At 33.2% G+C, this 18,739-nt stretch overlaps 2 protein-coding genes across 3 annotated transcripts; one reads left to right on the forward strand and one right to left on the reverse strand.

Moving 5' to 3' along the window:
* Positions 1-1,965: 1,965 nt before the first annotated feature.
* Positions 1,966-10,750, reverse strand: LOC100370659 (uncharacterized). Of its 2 annotated transcripts, none has more exons than XM_002735251.4 (3): positions 10,582-10,750; positions 6,157-6,316; positions 1,966-5,648 (listed from the first exon to the last, which is right to left on the reverse strand). In XM_002735251.4, the coding sequence occupies exons 2-3, from the start codon at positions 6,278-6,280 to the stop codon at positions 5,104-5,106; spliced, it is 669 nt and encodes a 222-aa protein (XP_002735297.1). In that variant the 5' UTR covers positions 6,281-6,316; positions 10,582-10,750; the 3' UTR covers positions 1,966-5,103. The 2 variants fall into 2 exon arrangements, with proteins under 2 accessions (XP_002735297.1, XP_077865795.1); XM_078009669.2 differs by lacking the exon at positions 10,582-10,750 and adding an exon at positions 9,291-9,567.
* Positions 10,751-11,328: 578 nt separating this feature from the next.
* LOC100371872 (protein C19orf12 homolog) lies at positions 11,329-17,090 on the forward strand. The gene is made up of 3 exons (XM_085500151.1): positions 11,329-11,547; positions 12,472-12,653; positions 13,690-17,090. Exons 2-3 carry the CDS (start codon positions 12,494-12,496, stop codon positions 13,947-13,949), a joined length of 420 nt encoding a protein of 139 aa, XP_085356277.1. The 5' UTR covers positions 11,329-11,547; positions 12,472-12,493; the 3' UTR covers positions 13,950-17,090.
* Positions 17,091-18,739: the final 1,649 nt, after the last annotated feature.

Below are 18,739 nucleotides of genomic sequence, written 5' to 3' on the forward strand. Positions count from 1 at the left end.
GGATGATATCTTCAATTCTCTAATTTTGATGAATTTTTTTTTCATTCTTGGTGGATAGTGATATTTTCGACTTCTTGTTAAAAACCGCAAGTCCGATTGCTTTGTTACGGTATTTATTACATGTGGAGCTCTCTCAGATTTGTTAATTTCGTGATATTTTCAATTCTCTATAAATATTGATGAATATTTTTGTCATTTTTGGTATTAAAAGTAATATTTTCAAATTCTTGTTGAAAAAAAGCGAGTCTGATTGCTTTGATACTATACATATTGTTCATTTTCTAATGATATCTTCAGTTCTTTAATTGAAATGTGTATTGCTTACAGCGGAGCTGTCTCAGCCGACAGGCTGCTTGTTTTTAGCTCCGCTGTCGACTTTGTCGAGCGGAGCTTATCATATGAGTGATTGTCCGTCTCCGTCGTCGTCGTCCGTGTCAATGTTTTACTTTTTCAACTTCTTCTTGAAAACTACAAGCCTGAATGCTTTGATACTTGGTGTATATGTACCTTGGGTAGACCTCTCTTAGGTTTGTTCATTTCATGTTGATATCTTTAATTCTCTAATTTTGGTGAATATTTTTGTCATTTTTGGTAAAAAGTGATATTTTCGACTTCTTGTTAAAAACCGCAAGTCCAATTGCTTTGATACTACATATATAGGTACTACATGTGGACCTCTCTCAGATTTGTTCATTTCGTGATATCTTCAATTCTCTAATTTTGGTGAATATTTTTGTCATTTTTGGTAAAAAGTGATATTTTCGACTTCTTGTTAAAAACCAAAAGTTCAATTGCTTTGATATTACATATATAGATACTACATGTAGACCTTTCTCAGATTTGTTCATTTTGTGATGATATCTTCAGTTCTCTAATTTTGGTGAATATTTTTGTCATTTTTGGTAAAAAGTGATATTTTCGACTTCTTGTTGAAAACTGTAAGTCCGATTGCTTTGATATTACATATATAGGTACTACATGTGGACCTCTCTCAGATTTGTTCATTTTGTAATGATATCTTTAATTCTCTAATTTTGGTGAATATTTTTGTCATTTTTGGTAAAAAGTGATATTTTCGACTTCTTGTTAAAAACCGCAAGTCCAATTGCTTTGATACTACATATATAGGTACTACATGTGGACCTCTCTCAGATTTGTTCATTTCGTGATGATATCTTCAATTCTCTAATTTTGGTGAATATTTTTGTAATTTTTGGTAAAAAGTGATATTTTCGACTTCTTGTTAAAAACCAAAAGTTCAATTGCTTTGATATTACATATATAGATACTACATGTAGACCTTTCTCAGATTTGTTCATTTTGTGATGATATCTTCAGTTCTCTAATTTTGGTGAATATTTTTGTCATTTTTGGTAAAAAGTGATATTTTCGACTTCTTGTTGAAAACTGTAAGTCCGATTGCTTTGATATTACATATATAGGTACTACATGTGGACCTCTCTCAGATTTGTTTGTTTTGTGATGATATCTTCAATTCTCTATTTATTTTGGTGAATATTTTTTTAATTTTTGGTAAAAAGTGATATTTTCGACTTCTTGTTAAAAACTGTTTAAAGTCCGATTGCTTTGATACTATTCATATTGTTCATTTTCTAATGATGTCTTCAGTTCTTTAATTGAAATGAGCATTGCTAACAGCGGAGCTATCTCAGCCGATAGGCTGCTTGTTTATACTTTCTGGTGCATTTATCTACAGCACCGTGTAATTATAATGAATCAACCCTTGAGTACACAGAATTATACACATGGATTACTGCAGTTTCAGTGAATTGTTCAGCTTACAGAGATGTCTGGAATACAATGTTTAACTTGTAGTACAGTTCAACATGTGTATTTAAAATCAAACTTTCCAGAGATCAGATCTTGCAAAAAATGTCACTATCATTTTTGCCTCCATGAGTGTACATCGGTATTACGAGTAGTCACAAAAGACAAAAGAAGGTATTGTTTATTTTTTTCTAAAATACCATTTATTCATCATTCAATCAAAATTAAAACAGTTGCTACTGTTAGTTTCTAAAGATCCATGCATCAATAAAACATCCATACTGCTTTTAAAATACTCGACTTGAAACTCACACAGACAAGTATAAACATGTTTAACGCTCACTGCATACTGAAAAAGAGGTATACCGGTATAGGCTTATATGTATACAAGATACAGTCAATAGAACTAGATAGGAAAAACAATTTTTTTTTTTCACGTTTTTGCATAGTGGTGGAAGGGAAATTATAGATCTGCAAAATAAGTGTGAATAACAAAAAAATGCATGTCTGAAAGCTGACAATAACTTCGAGTCAACGGTACAATCACAAACAAGTTGAAAAAACAAAGACACAAAATTAGTGCTCATGACCATGTGGCCAAATTCTCTCTTGAGAAGTTTCGCATTCTTAGGTTTTCAAAATAAACTTTTGTTCCAGGTATGATTATGCTAGCTGAGCTACCCTGGTCAGTATATTATTGGTAGATGATATAAAACAAAAATACATACAACAGATGTTACGAGTATCAAGAATTTAAATAATATTGTTCTGTAATTGTACATTGGCAGTTGAAATCACTCATTTGTTATTTAAGCTTTATAAAATGTTTAAAACTTGCTCATCTTCAATGACTGCATGGTCAACTGTTTTCAGCCATGATAATATAGAGAACAAAAAAAAAAATGCTTAAAATATTGCTTTTTTTAGGATGGATCTTGATTTATACCCTACCATGCCTGCATGCATGGGTATGATCTGAAAGGCGTTCATTTCACCTTGGTACACAAGTTACTAAAACAAAAATATGGTAAACTGTTTAAAACTAAGTTCTTTGTAGCAATACAATGTTCACAATGTATATTTGGCAACAGAATAAAAATCAGATGTAGAATGTTGAATACGTAGATGTCAACGTTGAATAACTTTTGTGAAATTACAGACCAGTTAAATAACAATGATGGTGTTCTAACATGGGAGGGGGTGTATTGATTAAATGTTCATTAATGCAGGCAGTGTACATATGTATATATAGCACCTACAAAACAAGAGGAGTGATGATAAAATGTATTTGCTTACATTACACTTTGGTTAAATGTGTGCCAGTTTTTGTTTTGATTTTCTTATAATGTAGATTCTTCACTAGCATTTTGAGATGGCTGTCTTTCTGATTTCCATAAAAACATAATGGAACTAGATATTGTATTTTCTCAACAAAATAGCTTTTTTTTTGTCAAAACAGTTAACAAAATATGCTATTTTTTTTTATACGTTTGCGCATTAAATAGAGAAAATACAGTATGTAGGATTTATATGCGCATCAATGAATCTGAGGCTGACCCCCCAGCTCCAGGATCACTTGACCAATGCATGTACTCGAAATGCAATATACGGTACAGCCAGATACAGAAATCTAGTCTACATTGAACCCGACCCCCACCCAGGGAAGACCCAGCGAAAATATAAATCATAACCTACGAATAATAACATATCCTGAGATCTGAAGCTTTAAAGTTCACCTGCGAGATTTTATCCCTTATAGTTCAAAAGTATATTTCTCTGTCAAAGTCTTGCCCATATTTCGTCTATTCTTCCCGAATACCCCCATTGTTCTAGTAGACTGACCCGAATGCCATACAATAAAACCTGACTTCATCATAATACTGCTGAATGTAGGGTAGGAGGGAGGGAAGGTTTGGTTGTATCTTTCACAATATTATTTCAGATTCTGCTATTTTCAGATGATAAGCATACTCTGACAAATTAAGTCCGACAAGAAATGAAAAGTTGTCGCCATGTATTTAAATTCTTAAGTGCTGTTTTTATATGTGCATTTCTGCTACACATCAAATGGGACAACTGATATCCAGTTACTAGTAGGTAAGTGTCCATTTGTGACAATGTCGTCATAAAGCAAGTCAAATATTTCTGACATGCGCATGTATAAACATTTTAATTGCTCAATACTGCACTCAAAATCACAAACACTGTTATTTCAGATAATTTTCAGAAACTCTTGAAGAGGCATCTTTAAAGTTTTAAAAGAAACTTTTGTAGAATTTTTCTTATTTTAATTTTTTTTTCATGTGTAAAATAGTAATTTTTTTTTTTGTTATTTTTTTTTAAAATCTGTTGATTGGCCACATTTCACAAGATCTGTACATGAAACCTAACAACATTATATGCATCTAGTAAAACAAAAACTGTTAGGTATGTGAGCTTATTATCTAGGAATATTTCAAAATGCAAACATGTAAAATTTAATTGCAGGGTGGGCAAGACCTTGACATTGGCAGAGTGGAATGAGCACTTATTGGAAAGAGGTAGCTATCTTCTAATGTACAAACACAAAAAACTGAAATTGATTATCCAAAAACAGTCCTCACTTTTCTTAAAACACACAGATTTTGTTAAATATTAACACATTAAGGAATTCTCTCCAAATGGTAAAACGCAGATATTTAAAACCTAATTTGGTCGAATTTCTACAAGCGAAAATTAAAAATTTTGTTAAATAATTACATTTTATATATAATTGAAAATTATTAATAACATTATGCAGATTTAAACTGCCAGGTTTCATTGAGTCCACAGGCGTCTTCACCTTTCATAGCCGTAATCAATAGTCGCAATCCAAATATACAGTCAGTTGTCATGGAAACAGTCATGGATAATCAGCAAGCGAAGTTTTATCAATGAATATATAGTGTTCTTTTTTTTCTTTAATTGCTTTTACCCGAACTTTTAGTTTGGCTTCTTATCAAGTGAAAAGATGTACTCTTGATTGCTAGGTGGCAGTGTACCACCAATTGTTCTTCAGCATGGATGTTTTTTTGTAACATACTCTTGAAAGGGGATATGAAGTACTGTAGATAATAAAAATGATTTCATTCATGCTGCATTTTTGGGGGAAAAAAAATTACTCTCACACTCTCACATGTTTAAGTTGTACATTATTTAAAAGTCTTTATTGCTTCGTCAAAGCAATACAAGACAATCTGTGATCAACATCAGTTTTGTGGTATTTCAGGCAAATAAAATCTCTTGAACAGTGCTGGTATCACTTTGCTGCCATGATGTTCCATGTTCCGTTGACAATTAGCACCTATTTTTGCAAACCTTCATACAGTGTTTGCTCACAAGATCCTTCTTGCGTTGACGTCTGCTGAAACTCTGCTGCTGATACACCTTGTTGGCTCGGTGCATTTTGTTTCGACTCAGATTCTTATAAGTCTGTACCTGCTCCTGCTTTTGAGACTTGGCAGCCATGGCTTGCTGCTGCTTGATACCCAACTGTGCTGAAACAGCTGCGGCACGTCGGGGAGGTCGCTGCGCAACGGTATGGGATGTGCTCGGTTCCGATTGCGAGCTCACTGCGGAAGAGTTACTATGAGTACGCGAGCTCTGACGCCGTGTTCTTGGTCCGTATACTGACATACTTGGGTGTTCTATAAGAAGGTCCTCCAGCGGATTCGGTTCCATATGAACAGGGGAATGGCCACCTGCTGTAAAACAAGATGGCGGTGTGACAAACCAGCTCTCGTCCGGTGCCACATTCGGTAGCGGAACAGCCTGGTTATCATCACTATCGCTTGGCGATTGAAATGTTTTTATTGTAGTCTGGCCCGTACTGGTGGCTTTTTCTGTATCAAAAAGAGAAAACAAAGATTTTGAAATGCATTGTGAATTTTATATGATAAGCCAATTTACGTCAAACCAAGAAATACATGCAAATTTTGATAAAAATATGCAACATTAGGTCTTTTGATTGGCTCATAAACACAAAAGTTTTATTTCTGCAAGTGTGCATATATAAGTTGACAATAATTTCTACAAAAATATTTGTTTATGATCCTGATTAGACACTGATTGTTCATTTGACAGTTGACATCAACCCATAATCCAAATTGATATGTACATTTCTAAAACACTAACACCACTGATACTACTGTACACCACTCTTATTTTTGTTAATTTTGGAAGCCATAAAAACGCACTCCAATATGAAATTGCGAAAGTTTGAAGTTGCAAAAACTTAACAGATTTCATGTGTACTAGATAGATCTACAGGTTAATGGAGCGAGATAATACTAATTAATTTTGATCACACACTTTGGTTTTCAAAACATGCAAAACAAAATCACAATTTACCTGCAATATCAACGAGAACCCACTCATTTTCAGCATCCGATGTCTGCAACTGCACATTTTCATTGTCCGGAACAGACTGGTCTTCAGTAGCACCAAAAATGTAACTTGAAATTCCGCTCAACATTTTTTCTCTTGAATAAAATTGATATATACTTGGTTGCTGCAAGGGAAGAAATAAGCAAAATGGTAAATCTGAGAGTCTGTATTAATTTGCATCTAGACAATACGGATATAATCATGATGTACCACAATGACTCAGGCCATGATTATTCCAACCCATGTGTCATATACATGCACAGTGACAAGTTTGAATTACACTGACTTTAAGAGGTGTTAAAAGGTTAGTCTGAAGTACCTAGATCTCTGCCTCGTTATGAACCTAATAACCCTCTGACTCTCTTTCACACGTCCACCACGGCAATGACCAACAATGGATAATGAAGTGTTCTTGGTATGAATGTAAAACATGTAATATTTCAACTACTAACCATAGTCCCTCTATCATAGAGGGACTGTGTACTAACCAACAAAAAAGTTCAAGTGGTTTCAAATTTTAACACTATAATTTTTTTATGCCAACACTTTGTAGATTTGTATGTATTTTTTCTATAATTTCTTTAAGTTTGAACCAAGTGGAACTGTTTCTTCTATTTAGGCCTTAATCAAATTGTTGGAAAAAGTCTGGAACCGAATTATGCAGATTTATTTTGTGCAAAATTGACATTCAAAGAGTTGTTAGCCTAGCTAGATACGGGAGATGTTCAAGCACTTGTCCATGCATTGTGTCAAAATCCAGATGATTATATAGAGATAATATCTATGAATAATATTCAGCTTTAATAGAAAAGCAAAATTTTTGTGTTCAAATATGATATACTGTAAAATCTCTATTAGAAGCTGTGGCTTCTATTAAAATGGTACGATGCAACAGAAGGGATGCGGCTTCAATTAAAGCATCTACACGTATGAGAAATTGTGAATGTTCGGTACTCAATTGCTCAAAAAGAATGGGTGCGACTTATATTAGAGATGCGGCTTCTAATACAGATTTTACCTTAACATTGAAAATTTCATTCAGGATACATTCAAATTATTGAATTGCTATAGCGACAGAAATTAAAACGTTTTACAGTATATTAAAAATTTATCATTTTAACATTACTATAAAATCTGTAATAGAAACCGTGGCTTCTATTAAAATGGTACAATGCAACAGAAGGGATGCGGCTACCATTAGAGCATCTACACATATGAAAAATGATGAATTTTATTCAAAAAGAATGGGTGTGACTTCTATTAGGGTTGTGGCTTCTAATACAGATTTTACGGGACTTAACGAAATTGACAGTGTCAACATAAAACTTGGTATAATTTGGCTGTATCATTTATAAGTTGTAATTCTCTTTTCTCAATTAATTTGATAAGGAACAATGCTCCCAAGGTCGTAACCAAAGATGGATATTTTCTATTTACATATAAAAAGATGAGACCATCCACTGTCATTATGACCTATTGTACTGTATTTGCTTGCACCTTCTCATAAGCATTACTGGAAGCACCGTATCATTAGGCCTATTGTAATTTGAACACCACCCCCCCCCCTACAAAGAAGAACTCAACTTATAATTTGCTGTGTGTATGTATAGTTCTAATAATACACACTGTTAACCAAAATATACTGACAGGCGGAGGTGAAAGGTTATAGCTCTATAAAGGCAAACAAAAATGATACCGTTTTAAAAAATACAACAAAACGTAAATATTTATCTGTAACTAGAAATATGTGCAAGGATAAGAATATTTGTTGCCACACACAAACAAAGCAAGCAGCCTGTACAGTTGAAAACATTATGGGGTCAAAGGGTCAAATACGCATCAATATTTAAATATCTACCCTTAAGGTCGCAATACACATATTATTTACATGTACCATAGTTGTATGCAGCCATTTACTACGAGGGTTTTTTAACACAACATTAATACAAAGCAACTTTGAGCTTTAATTGAATTGAATTCTCTTAATATAGGGAAACAATGTAAATATTATTATTGATGTTGTGTACAGTTTTTATCTATTAATGTTCCAAATTGTTAATCATTTTTTTCTTATGTGTGAAGACTAAACAAAATTTAATGTTCCAAATAATAGAAATATAGTAATTATGAGTGGCAATGCTGCAGAAGTTAAGTTATGAAAAATTGAACTCTTGTACCAGAGTTGGGTTGATGGACAACTTGCAGTCGTTTTTATGTGTGTAATACAGCTGGCCTGGATGTGTGGCTATGAATTAACTGGTGGTTATAAAATGAAAAGTAGATACATTAATAGTCTGTCTGGCTATTGGCCAATATCAGACTTATCAGAGGTAGTAAGTTTTTTGTGCAGACAAAGTTCATTGTCAGATTGCCTAATGTGGTGTGTAGTTGCCATTGTTATAAACTCTTTTCTGGCATGTTTAGTATGTATGGCTTTTAAACAACTATTGTCAAAGGTTTTTAATACTATGTTTTAATTAACTGTTAATACTTTAATGTTTGACATATTATATTTCAGTCCTAGATAATACACTGTTAATTGGCAAGCAATTTAGTCTTTGTGTCACTGTATATTATGATTGGAATATAAATTTCAAGGTCAAAATCAAATCAAATTTGAAAGACTTTTTAAAAATATATCTTGAATGAATTTAAAAATTCGTGAAAATATAATACAATACAGCCTTGTTAACAATCATAGCACTAGAAGTGATATGAACTCGCTTCGCTATAAATAAATTTATATAAACATCTCATAAGTGTGACCTTGCTCCATTTAAGGCCATGGGTTACCAGGTACATGTAATCCAACTTGTTTCCATTGATAACCTGACACTATAACTGGGTTCTGGGATGCATTCAAGTGTGTCAATAATGTAGCCCTATGATCATTATGGATTACCCTTAGAGTTGAAGTCCTGTTATTTTTGTATTCAAATAATTTTACATGTGAAACTGTCAGTCTTACTAAAAAATTTTGCTGTGTTCATAAGTTCATAGCAGTGACATCACAGACTCCCATTTCAACATACTATTTAAAGAGCCATAACACACGGACAAGATAATTTTGATGACTTGATAAGTAAATCTGTACTTACTGATGATTGTTACTGTTTCTGCGGTTTTAGAAAGGTTGTTTTGGTTCTTATTGCAACTAAACTTGAGAACACTGTCACTTACGCAGTACGCATATTGTACTTCAATTTCAAACTACGTAGTCAGATTTATTTGTGTGCGTACGATGTTTGTTGACATCGGCAAAATGATTAATTATTCATGAATTTAATTTACATAACAACGACACCGGTAAAAAGTCACAGTTCGTCCAACAAAGCCGGCCACTTTACATACAATGATGAAACCAAGCACAATTTCATATGCAAGAATGTTTTAAGAGATGGAACAAAAATAACAAAAATGAAATTTGCGTTGTTTTCCGCAGTTTTAAATTAATGCCAAATAGTTTTCCCACAAAATAAGTCGAATCTCTGTGTTGCCATGTCAACACTCTGGGAAGTATTATTTTCTTACGTGGCTTAAAATATCACTGCACGTACACTGTCACACCCGGTCAGTGCAAAATAATCAGTTCGTACCATGTACATTTCATTAGTTGAAATTGCTGAAATTTGTCTTTACCGTGGAGTTAAATTTTGCATATGAATACAGAGCAGGCTATTTTTGATTACATGCAATATTTCCAAACCAAATGCAATCTCCACAGTGCAATGGAAATCGTACATCGAATAAAGATTGGAGGCTGCAATGGTGATTTATTTAGGCATCTACATAGTAATTAATCGGATAAAGTTAAGTAAAATACCCCCGTCCTGTGCCCGACGACAATAGCAGTTTATGTTGGCAGTGTTTGAGAAATCGTTTTTTTTTTTTTTTTTTTTTTTTTGTCAACATTATTCAGAAAACATTTTTCACCGATAAAATAATGCATTTCAGGGTAGACTTGGTCTTGAATAATCAAATTTCCCAATTTCCAGCATCATGCAGAAATATTGTCTAAATTCCAATTTTAAAGCTCGAGAGAAAAGGGCGTTTTCACAGTGCCCAGTGTCTATTAATACGAGAGCGCCGGTTACTAACGAACCGGCCTCATCAAACGGTAAGAGTGACCTTTGGGAATTTTCCTCAACAACCCTGTTAGCAAATACGAATTATGGTGCATTTCACAAAATAACACAGTCAAAAGAGGTGCGAATTAAGTTGTGTGAATGAAAAAATGTCGATTGGTAGAAACAAAGAAGATCTAGTCGGCGGTTTACGTGGAGGTCAAATCGAATATCGTCGATCAAGAGCCCGCGTACGGGTGAAAATATACGTTAGAATTTTTTTCTGGATGAGCCCGAAAAACACCGATTTTATACATTAACTTACCTTGTAAGAAGAGTATTAGTGTAAATTATCGACAGAAGTTGATGAGGATGCTTCTTAGGCAACGGATCTTAGCGAAATAGCAACACAAACGTAGATAATATACAGACGATTACACAACAATTTCAGCTGTATTTGGGTAGCCTCTTTGTTGACGTTCTGTCAAAGTGTTTGTATCGGCACATTCAATCAGCTGTGCGCGCCTTATAAGGATATATGAATATTTATGAGGCAGTTCATTTTACATGAGGGGGTGACATGTACATAAGTATAACACCTTGGATGATACAAACATATTGTTATCGTCTATATCTCCAATATAACTCTATTTTTTAACTTTTTACAAAAAAAATAACACAATTTTGAACATATTTAATCATTTCGGCGGCGAAATATTAGTCCCTCAAAATAGTACGCCCTTTCCTCGTGGCGAGTGCTGCCAACCAAAACAAATCGCACGTGATCATCTCATGGTGGTTGTCAAATTATGCAAACCCACGGCTAAACTCGAGCAGTCAATGATTTTTTTTAAACTCTAAACATTATCTCATAAAACGCATACATTTGTTTAAAGCATAAAATCTAAAATTTGTAAACCAATATTTATGAAGTCATTGTCATGAATTTCGCATGATGCAATATGTTGAACGACAGAGCGGGAGTAAACCCGGAAGTCAGCAAGTATATCCACGTCATCGGATTTGTGTTGTCAATGTTCTAATTTGCATATCGTGCAGAGTCCCTGCATATTTACATACGAGCAACGAGACCGACAGCTGGCAATATCTCTCCGATAATTATATTGCATTAATAACATAATCACATATTATAGTTGATAGAATCGTAAACTACATGCGATAATAACCACTGCAGCATTATACGTACATCTTGGCTGTATGAATTTACTAACAATCAGCAGGGAGAAGTCGGTGACAATTCTAGCTGATGAAGCATTGTGATACTAAATAGGTGAGTTTGTACCGCCTGTGGTACCTCAGTTAGATAGATGTATCGCAGTCTCCTTCAAAGTTCGCTCTGAAATGTTTTATACGCAATAATGTAACACCATTAACAGTAAGACTAATAAGGGTTAACCACATGCCGTTGAATTGTTCTTATGCACTGCCCTGAATTAAACTATGTGGCTGTCGTCTGTCTGCTCATAGATTGCACTAAACAATCGACAAAATACTAACAAAAAGCGTACTTCTTTTAATTTCCTAAATGCGTAATCGTTTTATTTACCTGTTAAACAAACAAAACAAATTCGGATTGGCGTATTTCTTTTATCATGTTTATCTGTTAGTACTACTTGACAGTTATGGCATTTATTATTCACAGTTTTATAGCTCTTAGCAACTTAGTCTTGGATACGCTGTAGTTCGTTTTTTTAGGGGCGGGGGGTAGCTAGGCCTATATTATTTCTACTTGGCAATAAAAAAAACGAACCAAAGCGAAACCAAGAGTTACTGAGCTACAACTCAATATTTGTGTATCCTAGTACCCAGATGCCAATGACTAGACCAATTGTGTTGAGTAATCAATACCTGTCTGGTGAATATATGTAGGTTAAGCTGGCCTTGGTTAAACCCAACCCAACCACTGGTGGCACATCAAAAATCAATCTTTGTTACAAAACAATTTTGGCTTTCCACCTAACCGAATTGGTTGTGGGATGAGGTGGATCCCACCTGCTTAGGTATTGAGTTTACAAGGTCATTGACTGAAGTCGTATCACATAACTCCAGTGCAGCCATTTTTTTTCCAATGATGAATATTTTCCAACCAATAAACTGTAATGTAAAGTTTTTTCCATATATGGAAAGCGTTAAACTAAGTTTTTAAAAATACGTGAAATGAAAAATAAGATAAAATGTAATCATTATATTTCAGTCGATTTCAAAGATAAAGCAAAATGCCTGTGAGTGCTGAAGACTTAGTACGATTGTTGGCACTTTTAGCTGAGGAAGAAGAAATGAAAGTGACAGTACATCAATCGATAAAAGGTGGTTTAATAGCAGGTAGCGGTGCTATGATTGGGGGATTATTTGGAGGACCTGTCGGTATTGCAGTTGGTGAGTATCCCACATAAACAACAACCCCATTACTGGCACTAAATTTTTATACTAGGTCAACAAAATGCTTCAACTTTTTATTTAATCCAATTTCCAGTAGTTTGAGAATGGTATGCAATTAAACCAACTCATATATTTGTGTAGATCGTTGTAAACCACAGACTTCTCATGGTGGAACATTGGTACCTCATAATTGAACTGTGGCAAAATACTTATCTCTGATTACCAATGGATTGGTGTTCGTCACAAAGCGCTTGTTCTAATTTTGTGTAAACAAAGTGTTTTATTACGTTATGAATGTCAGTATGGGTCCCATACGGAATAGGATGCAGTTTGACGACCACTGTACTTTAACTGTAAATTTGTTTAAATATTTATAAATGTATTCAAATTAAGTTTGGTCATGGCCAAACAGTACACAATATGTTTTTAAATTCGTGATATTTTTTTCTATGTGTGAGGTTCCATCAAATAAATGAGGATAAATGGTGGTACCCTAACAGCCAATCACAAGTCATGACCATATTTAATATGAGATCTTGTGATTTGCTATTGGGATGCTTTTTTTCCATCCACAAAACTAGTTGCTGATTGGACAACACTCAAATCCTTGTAAAATATATTTGAACTGTTTTTTGAACGGTTTCAGCCTCCATTTTGAGTTGATTTCATCTGAGGGGGGCGTGAAATAGTTTGTATCTTCTCTTACAAAAATGTGTGTAAACCAACAATTACATTTATTGCTCATTAGATCATTAAAATATAATTTGATCATATATGTCATTTACATTGCACTACTAATATAGCCAATACGATCACTGTGAACAAATCTGAGGGGACTATTCATGCATATATTGTGTTAGGTTAATATTTCTGTGAATATTCATGAGTTTACCAAATTGTACGAGGTAGAAAAAAAAAAATTAAGTACTCTTATGTTGATTTCTATTTGACTAAATTAACTGGTGCAAATTGAAACCAACAACAGCGTATTCTAATTCTGTGCATATAATTATCTTTGTGATTGTGATTTCAGGAGGTGCAGTTGGGGGAGCAGTGGGTGCGTGGGCAACAAAAGGTACATTTCGGCCGGTATCGCAGATTCTCATTGATATGAACAAGGAGCAAAGAATGCAACTACAAGAGTATTTCAGCACGGTGGCGACAAATATCACTTCAGATGATTTCATGGCTTTAAGTAAATTAGTAGAGGGTGATGATGAAATCAGAAGAAAAATGATCTGTTCGTTGAGAAATTATTTTAATGACGAACTTAAGATGGAAATTCTAGACTGAACTCTTCTTTTTTTTTCATAAAAATTGATTTTCTGCCAGGCTGCTTTATTTTTCTAAATATAACTATTTGTGCATCAATTATCTTGAATACTCTGGGTTACTTAATCTTTTCACCAGCAGTCCCCCCTTTTCATCACACATTCATAAAATAGTCCTGTTTAAAGTCTGCACTTACCTTCAGAAGATTGGGACAAAAATAGCCAAATTTTTTGAGTAAACACTGAAATTGATTCAAATGTTTTCTGTTGGCTCCAAAATTAGGGTTCATTTCCAGAAATATTGAAGAATATAAGAAATAATTACAGAAATATTTGGGCGAGAAAGTCTGGTGGTGATAAGGTTAATCCCATTTATTCTATAGTGGCAAGTAATAGCTGACAACATTTCTTTTTTGGTTAGTGAAGATTATTCTTTTTATGCAAACTTTGTATACACATTTATATAAATTTTAATTACCATTACATTTATTAACACTTTATAGAAACAGATGAGTGAATACAAAGTAACTGATATTTAAATGTACATGCCATCACCTGATTGGTTTATTTTGTTCACCCAGCAAAACAATCAGTCTCCCTTTTATGTGAATGGTACATTCCAATTACAGTAACCAACCCTACAATATTTGTGTATGTTAGCAAAGCTTGTGGTGTCAATCAATTTACATCCAGTAGTTGTCAGTTTATAGACTTCAGATGATATTGTTGATATCTCAAAATACACTAGTATACCAGTAGTGTAAAATACAGACCTTAAAGGTGAAAGGTCATTGACATATTAAACAACTGAAATCCAATCACCATACTTAAAGTATAGATGACCTTTGTAAATGGTCACTGACATAAAACAAGTGATCACTACATGTAAATACACCACAAGATGATGAATGATTAAATATTATATTATTTTTAAAAATTATATAGCGTTACATAAAGAGATACTCTTTATAGTAATTTTGGGTATGTAGGTGTGAAATTGAGTTTTATGAAATTTCATATTTTCACTCTGTCCAAATTTGTAATCTATTGGTGCTCTATTTACAAAGCTATAAAGCTGCCGCGATACAAATTATTTTTGCAAATATATTCCTGCCACAAAAATGTAACTATTTGACCAAACTGTATTATTCTGGGTTGGATCACCTGTTTGTAATTATTTTTCTAACTGTCATTCTGTCCAACTTTGTTCAAATGTCTATGTATTAGCTTAAAGTCAAATTTTCATGATAAATAATGCCATTTTCTTCATTTTTACGTATGCAATATGTTACAAAGATGAAATAAAAATTATGGGGTCATCAGACCTGGGTCAGAGTAAATACATGTACAAAAGAGTGAAAATAGCACATTGTATTTGTTTTAAGGCATGTTATTATTGTTTTTTATGGCAAATCAATATCTAAATATTTTGATCTGTGTCATATGGTGAATAAAATTGTATATACTGTCTTTAATAATACAATACACTTTCTATGCCTAGAAGTGTTACAAAATTGACATCATTTTTAGAGGGTTTTTAAATGACAAAATGCGTTCCTGTTGTAGTATTGCTGCTAAATTGCCATTATATTCATATTAATTGACAACATTTCTCAACAATCAAATTGGCAGTGAATTTAAAAAAATTACTAAAATGATTAAGATTATTTTGACACAAAATATTTACTATATGGTATATGGTACCATATGAAGGAAATGATATATTGGTAAGCAAGGAATCAATCAAGTTCAAAACTCATTTCAGAGAAGACATCATATGACAGGTACTCGGTGTGTTTGTTCCGTAAGGAGTGCATTTCCAATAGAATCACATCTAAAAATATGTGTTTTGTAAATAATCACAAAATGCTTTAATTTATATGGTAAGTTCATGCATAACTAAATAATTCATTTCAGATTTTTTCCCCGTGTATATATACTACAGAAATCCGCCATTCATATAGATAATGAGAAATTCCTCATAAGTTGGTGTACCCACTTAACTGAACACACTGTGATTGTGTTCAGCCTTGGCTGAGGTTGTTAATTATTAAAAGCGTATCCATTTCATATTCTGACAGAATAATCAAAAATTTTCAGGGTACCATGTCAGTTGTTATCTGTGGATAGATAAAAATTAATGCTGGAACTTCAAGCTGATCGATTTCCCTATGTGATGCTACTAGTGTATCATGTTACGCAATCAAACTTGCTGTCAACAATAATAAAAATGTTTCTCAATTGAAAGTATGTCAATCCAATGAAAAAAGTAAAGATCTGTCGCAGTTCATCTTCAATATAAACATTTTATTGTGGTACATATTCCTTGCTTACCAATATATCAAATATGCGCCTATATAAGGTCAGAATTGTTGTAGCCAGCAATGTATGATACGTCTGTCTGCCAGTTATACAACTGTACTTATAATTCATTCTAGTACTTATGTGCCACAATCTGTCTTAGGTTAATGTCCCTGTTTGTTTTGTGAAACTAAAATGTTATGTTACTCAGTTTATGTTGCTCTTTAAAGAGTTGTGGTCGCCACACTGCGTGTCATTTTTGCTGATAAACGTTGATTTTTTCCCACAATCCAGTGCATTTAAGTGGAAATCACGAGTACGAGTTTTGACCTGGGCGCATTATGCACTAATTAATCTCAATAACTTCTTTGATCACCAGAGAAATTACCTAATTAAAGCTTAGTAAAGTCTCAAATTGTACAGGTTGGTCTGTACAATCATCAAAGTCACCATCTTGTTTTCATATGAGAGCCATATCTCTTGCATGTGTGGCATGAAGATCCCACCCTTTAACTACATTTTAATGTCATTTGTTGGCAGCCTCGGTTATGGCAATTTGTAAGACTAAAACTTCACAATGAAACATTAATAGCTCTATTGACTCATTTTCATTTCATTTCTCAATTAATTGCAACAAAATTCAAGATGTAATTTACAAATAGGCTGAAGTTTTCTCCACAGTAACCAAGAAGAGGGTTATTAAATAAATGTAATACTTTGTACTGGGTTGAAATTTTTGATTACCTATTTCCTACATTTATGTATATTCATTCAATGTGTGCAACTTTCATATTTATTCAGGATTATATTTTTTGTGCATTCTATATCTTTTGTGAAATAAAAAAGAAATTGTGAAAACAAATGTGTATTTTTGGTTTATTGCTTATACCAGTACCCATGAATGGTTACAAAAACAGCACTGTGACCAACATGTGATCCAAAATAAAATGCAGATGTCAATTTCAGTTTTTCAACACAAGATAAATAAGAAAGAAAGACTCCATTTTAAGTCTGTTCAATGTTTATGCCACAAACCAATTTTGCAATTTGTATTTACAGTAATTTTTCCACCCCAAAAAAATTAATAGCTAAACCAACCACGACAAATTATGTTGCATTAATACATTTTAAAATACATGAAGAAAACTAACAAGCAGCCTCTCGGCTGAGATAGCTCCGCTGTTAGCAAGGCACATTTCAATTACAGAACTGAAAATATTAGAAAATGAGCAATATGTATAGTATATATAGCAATCGGACTTGCTGTTTTTAACAAGAAGTCAAAAATATCACTTTTTACCAAAAATGACATAAATATTCATCAAAATTAGGTAATTGAAGATGTCATCATGAAATGAACAAATCTGAGAGAGGTCCACATGTAGTAATTATATATGTGATATCAAAGCAATCGGACTTGCGGTTTTTAACAAGAAGTCAAAATTATCGCTTTTTACTAAAAATTACAAAATTATTCACTAAAATTAGAGAATTGAAGATATCATCATGAAATGAACAAGTCTAAGAGAGGTCCACACGTAGTACCTATATATATATAATGGCAAAGCAATTGGACTTGCGGTTTTTAACAAGAAGTCGAAAATATAACTTTTTACCAAAAATGACAAAATATTCACCAATATTAGAGAATTTGAGATTTTGACATGAAATGAACAAATCTGAGAAAGAACCATTCAAGGTACTTGCATATCAAATTTGAAAACATTCAGACAGGCGGTTTTGAAGAAGAAGTTGAAATTGTAAAGTTGACGACGATGACGGACGACGGCGACGAACAATCAGTAATATGAACAGCTCCGCTGTGTCAACTTTATAGACAGCGGAGCTAAAAAAAATTCATATAATGTGCAACACATATTATTATTCACTGGGTTTTAAATTGTTAAATTAATGTGTTTTACCTGCAAATCAATGAATTTAAAATCTAGTGAATTTGTTCTCTATACCAAAATAGTGAATGAAAATTGTCATGTATTTTTGCTGAAAACTATAAAATATGTTGACACATGTAATTTATTTTTGTCAGTATACGTCGTCAACTAAATGAAAACCATTAAAGAGAATAACAATATGAATTTCTCTGCAAGAAAAAAAGGGAAATTATATTCAAAGAGAAAATAACATTCTGTATATATTGAGAGGTTATTTGATCTAATTTTGCAGTGTCATTTGCTCATTTGGAATATCCAAAAAACTGTCCACTGATGGATTTGCTAAGTGGAGGAAGGCGCGCCTTCATGGCTAAGTGAGCTCCACTCAAACATAAATGACACCAAGTCATGGCTATTAATAGAAGTCATTGCCAAGTTGACAATTTACCATTCAGTAGCAACTCCTTAACTCATGAAGAAAACGCTAATAAAATGAGGACCTTTAACTTGAAAAAAAAAATACACAAATGTTTTATTTAAATATACATGTGTTATATACGGATAGTGTTAATTCAAACCTGTTAAGTCTAGGAAACTCAGATTTAAACAGTCTGCTTTT

Source organism: Saccoglossus kowalevskii, chromosome 6, assembly GCF_978046115.1.
Source record: "Saccoglossus kowalevskii chromosome 6, keSacKowa6.1, whole genome shotgun sequence".
In the NCBI taxonomy this organism is placed as follows: domain Eukaryota; kingdom Metazoa; phylum Hemichordata; class Enteropneusta; family Harrimaniidae; genus Saccoglossus; species Saccoglossus kowalevskii.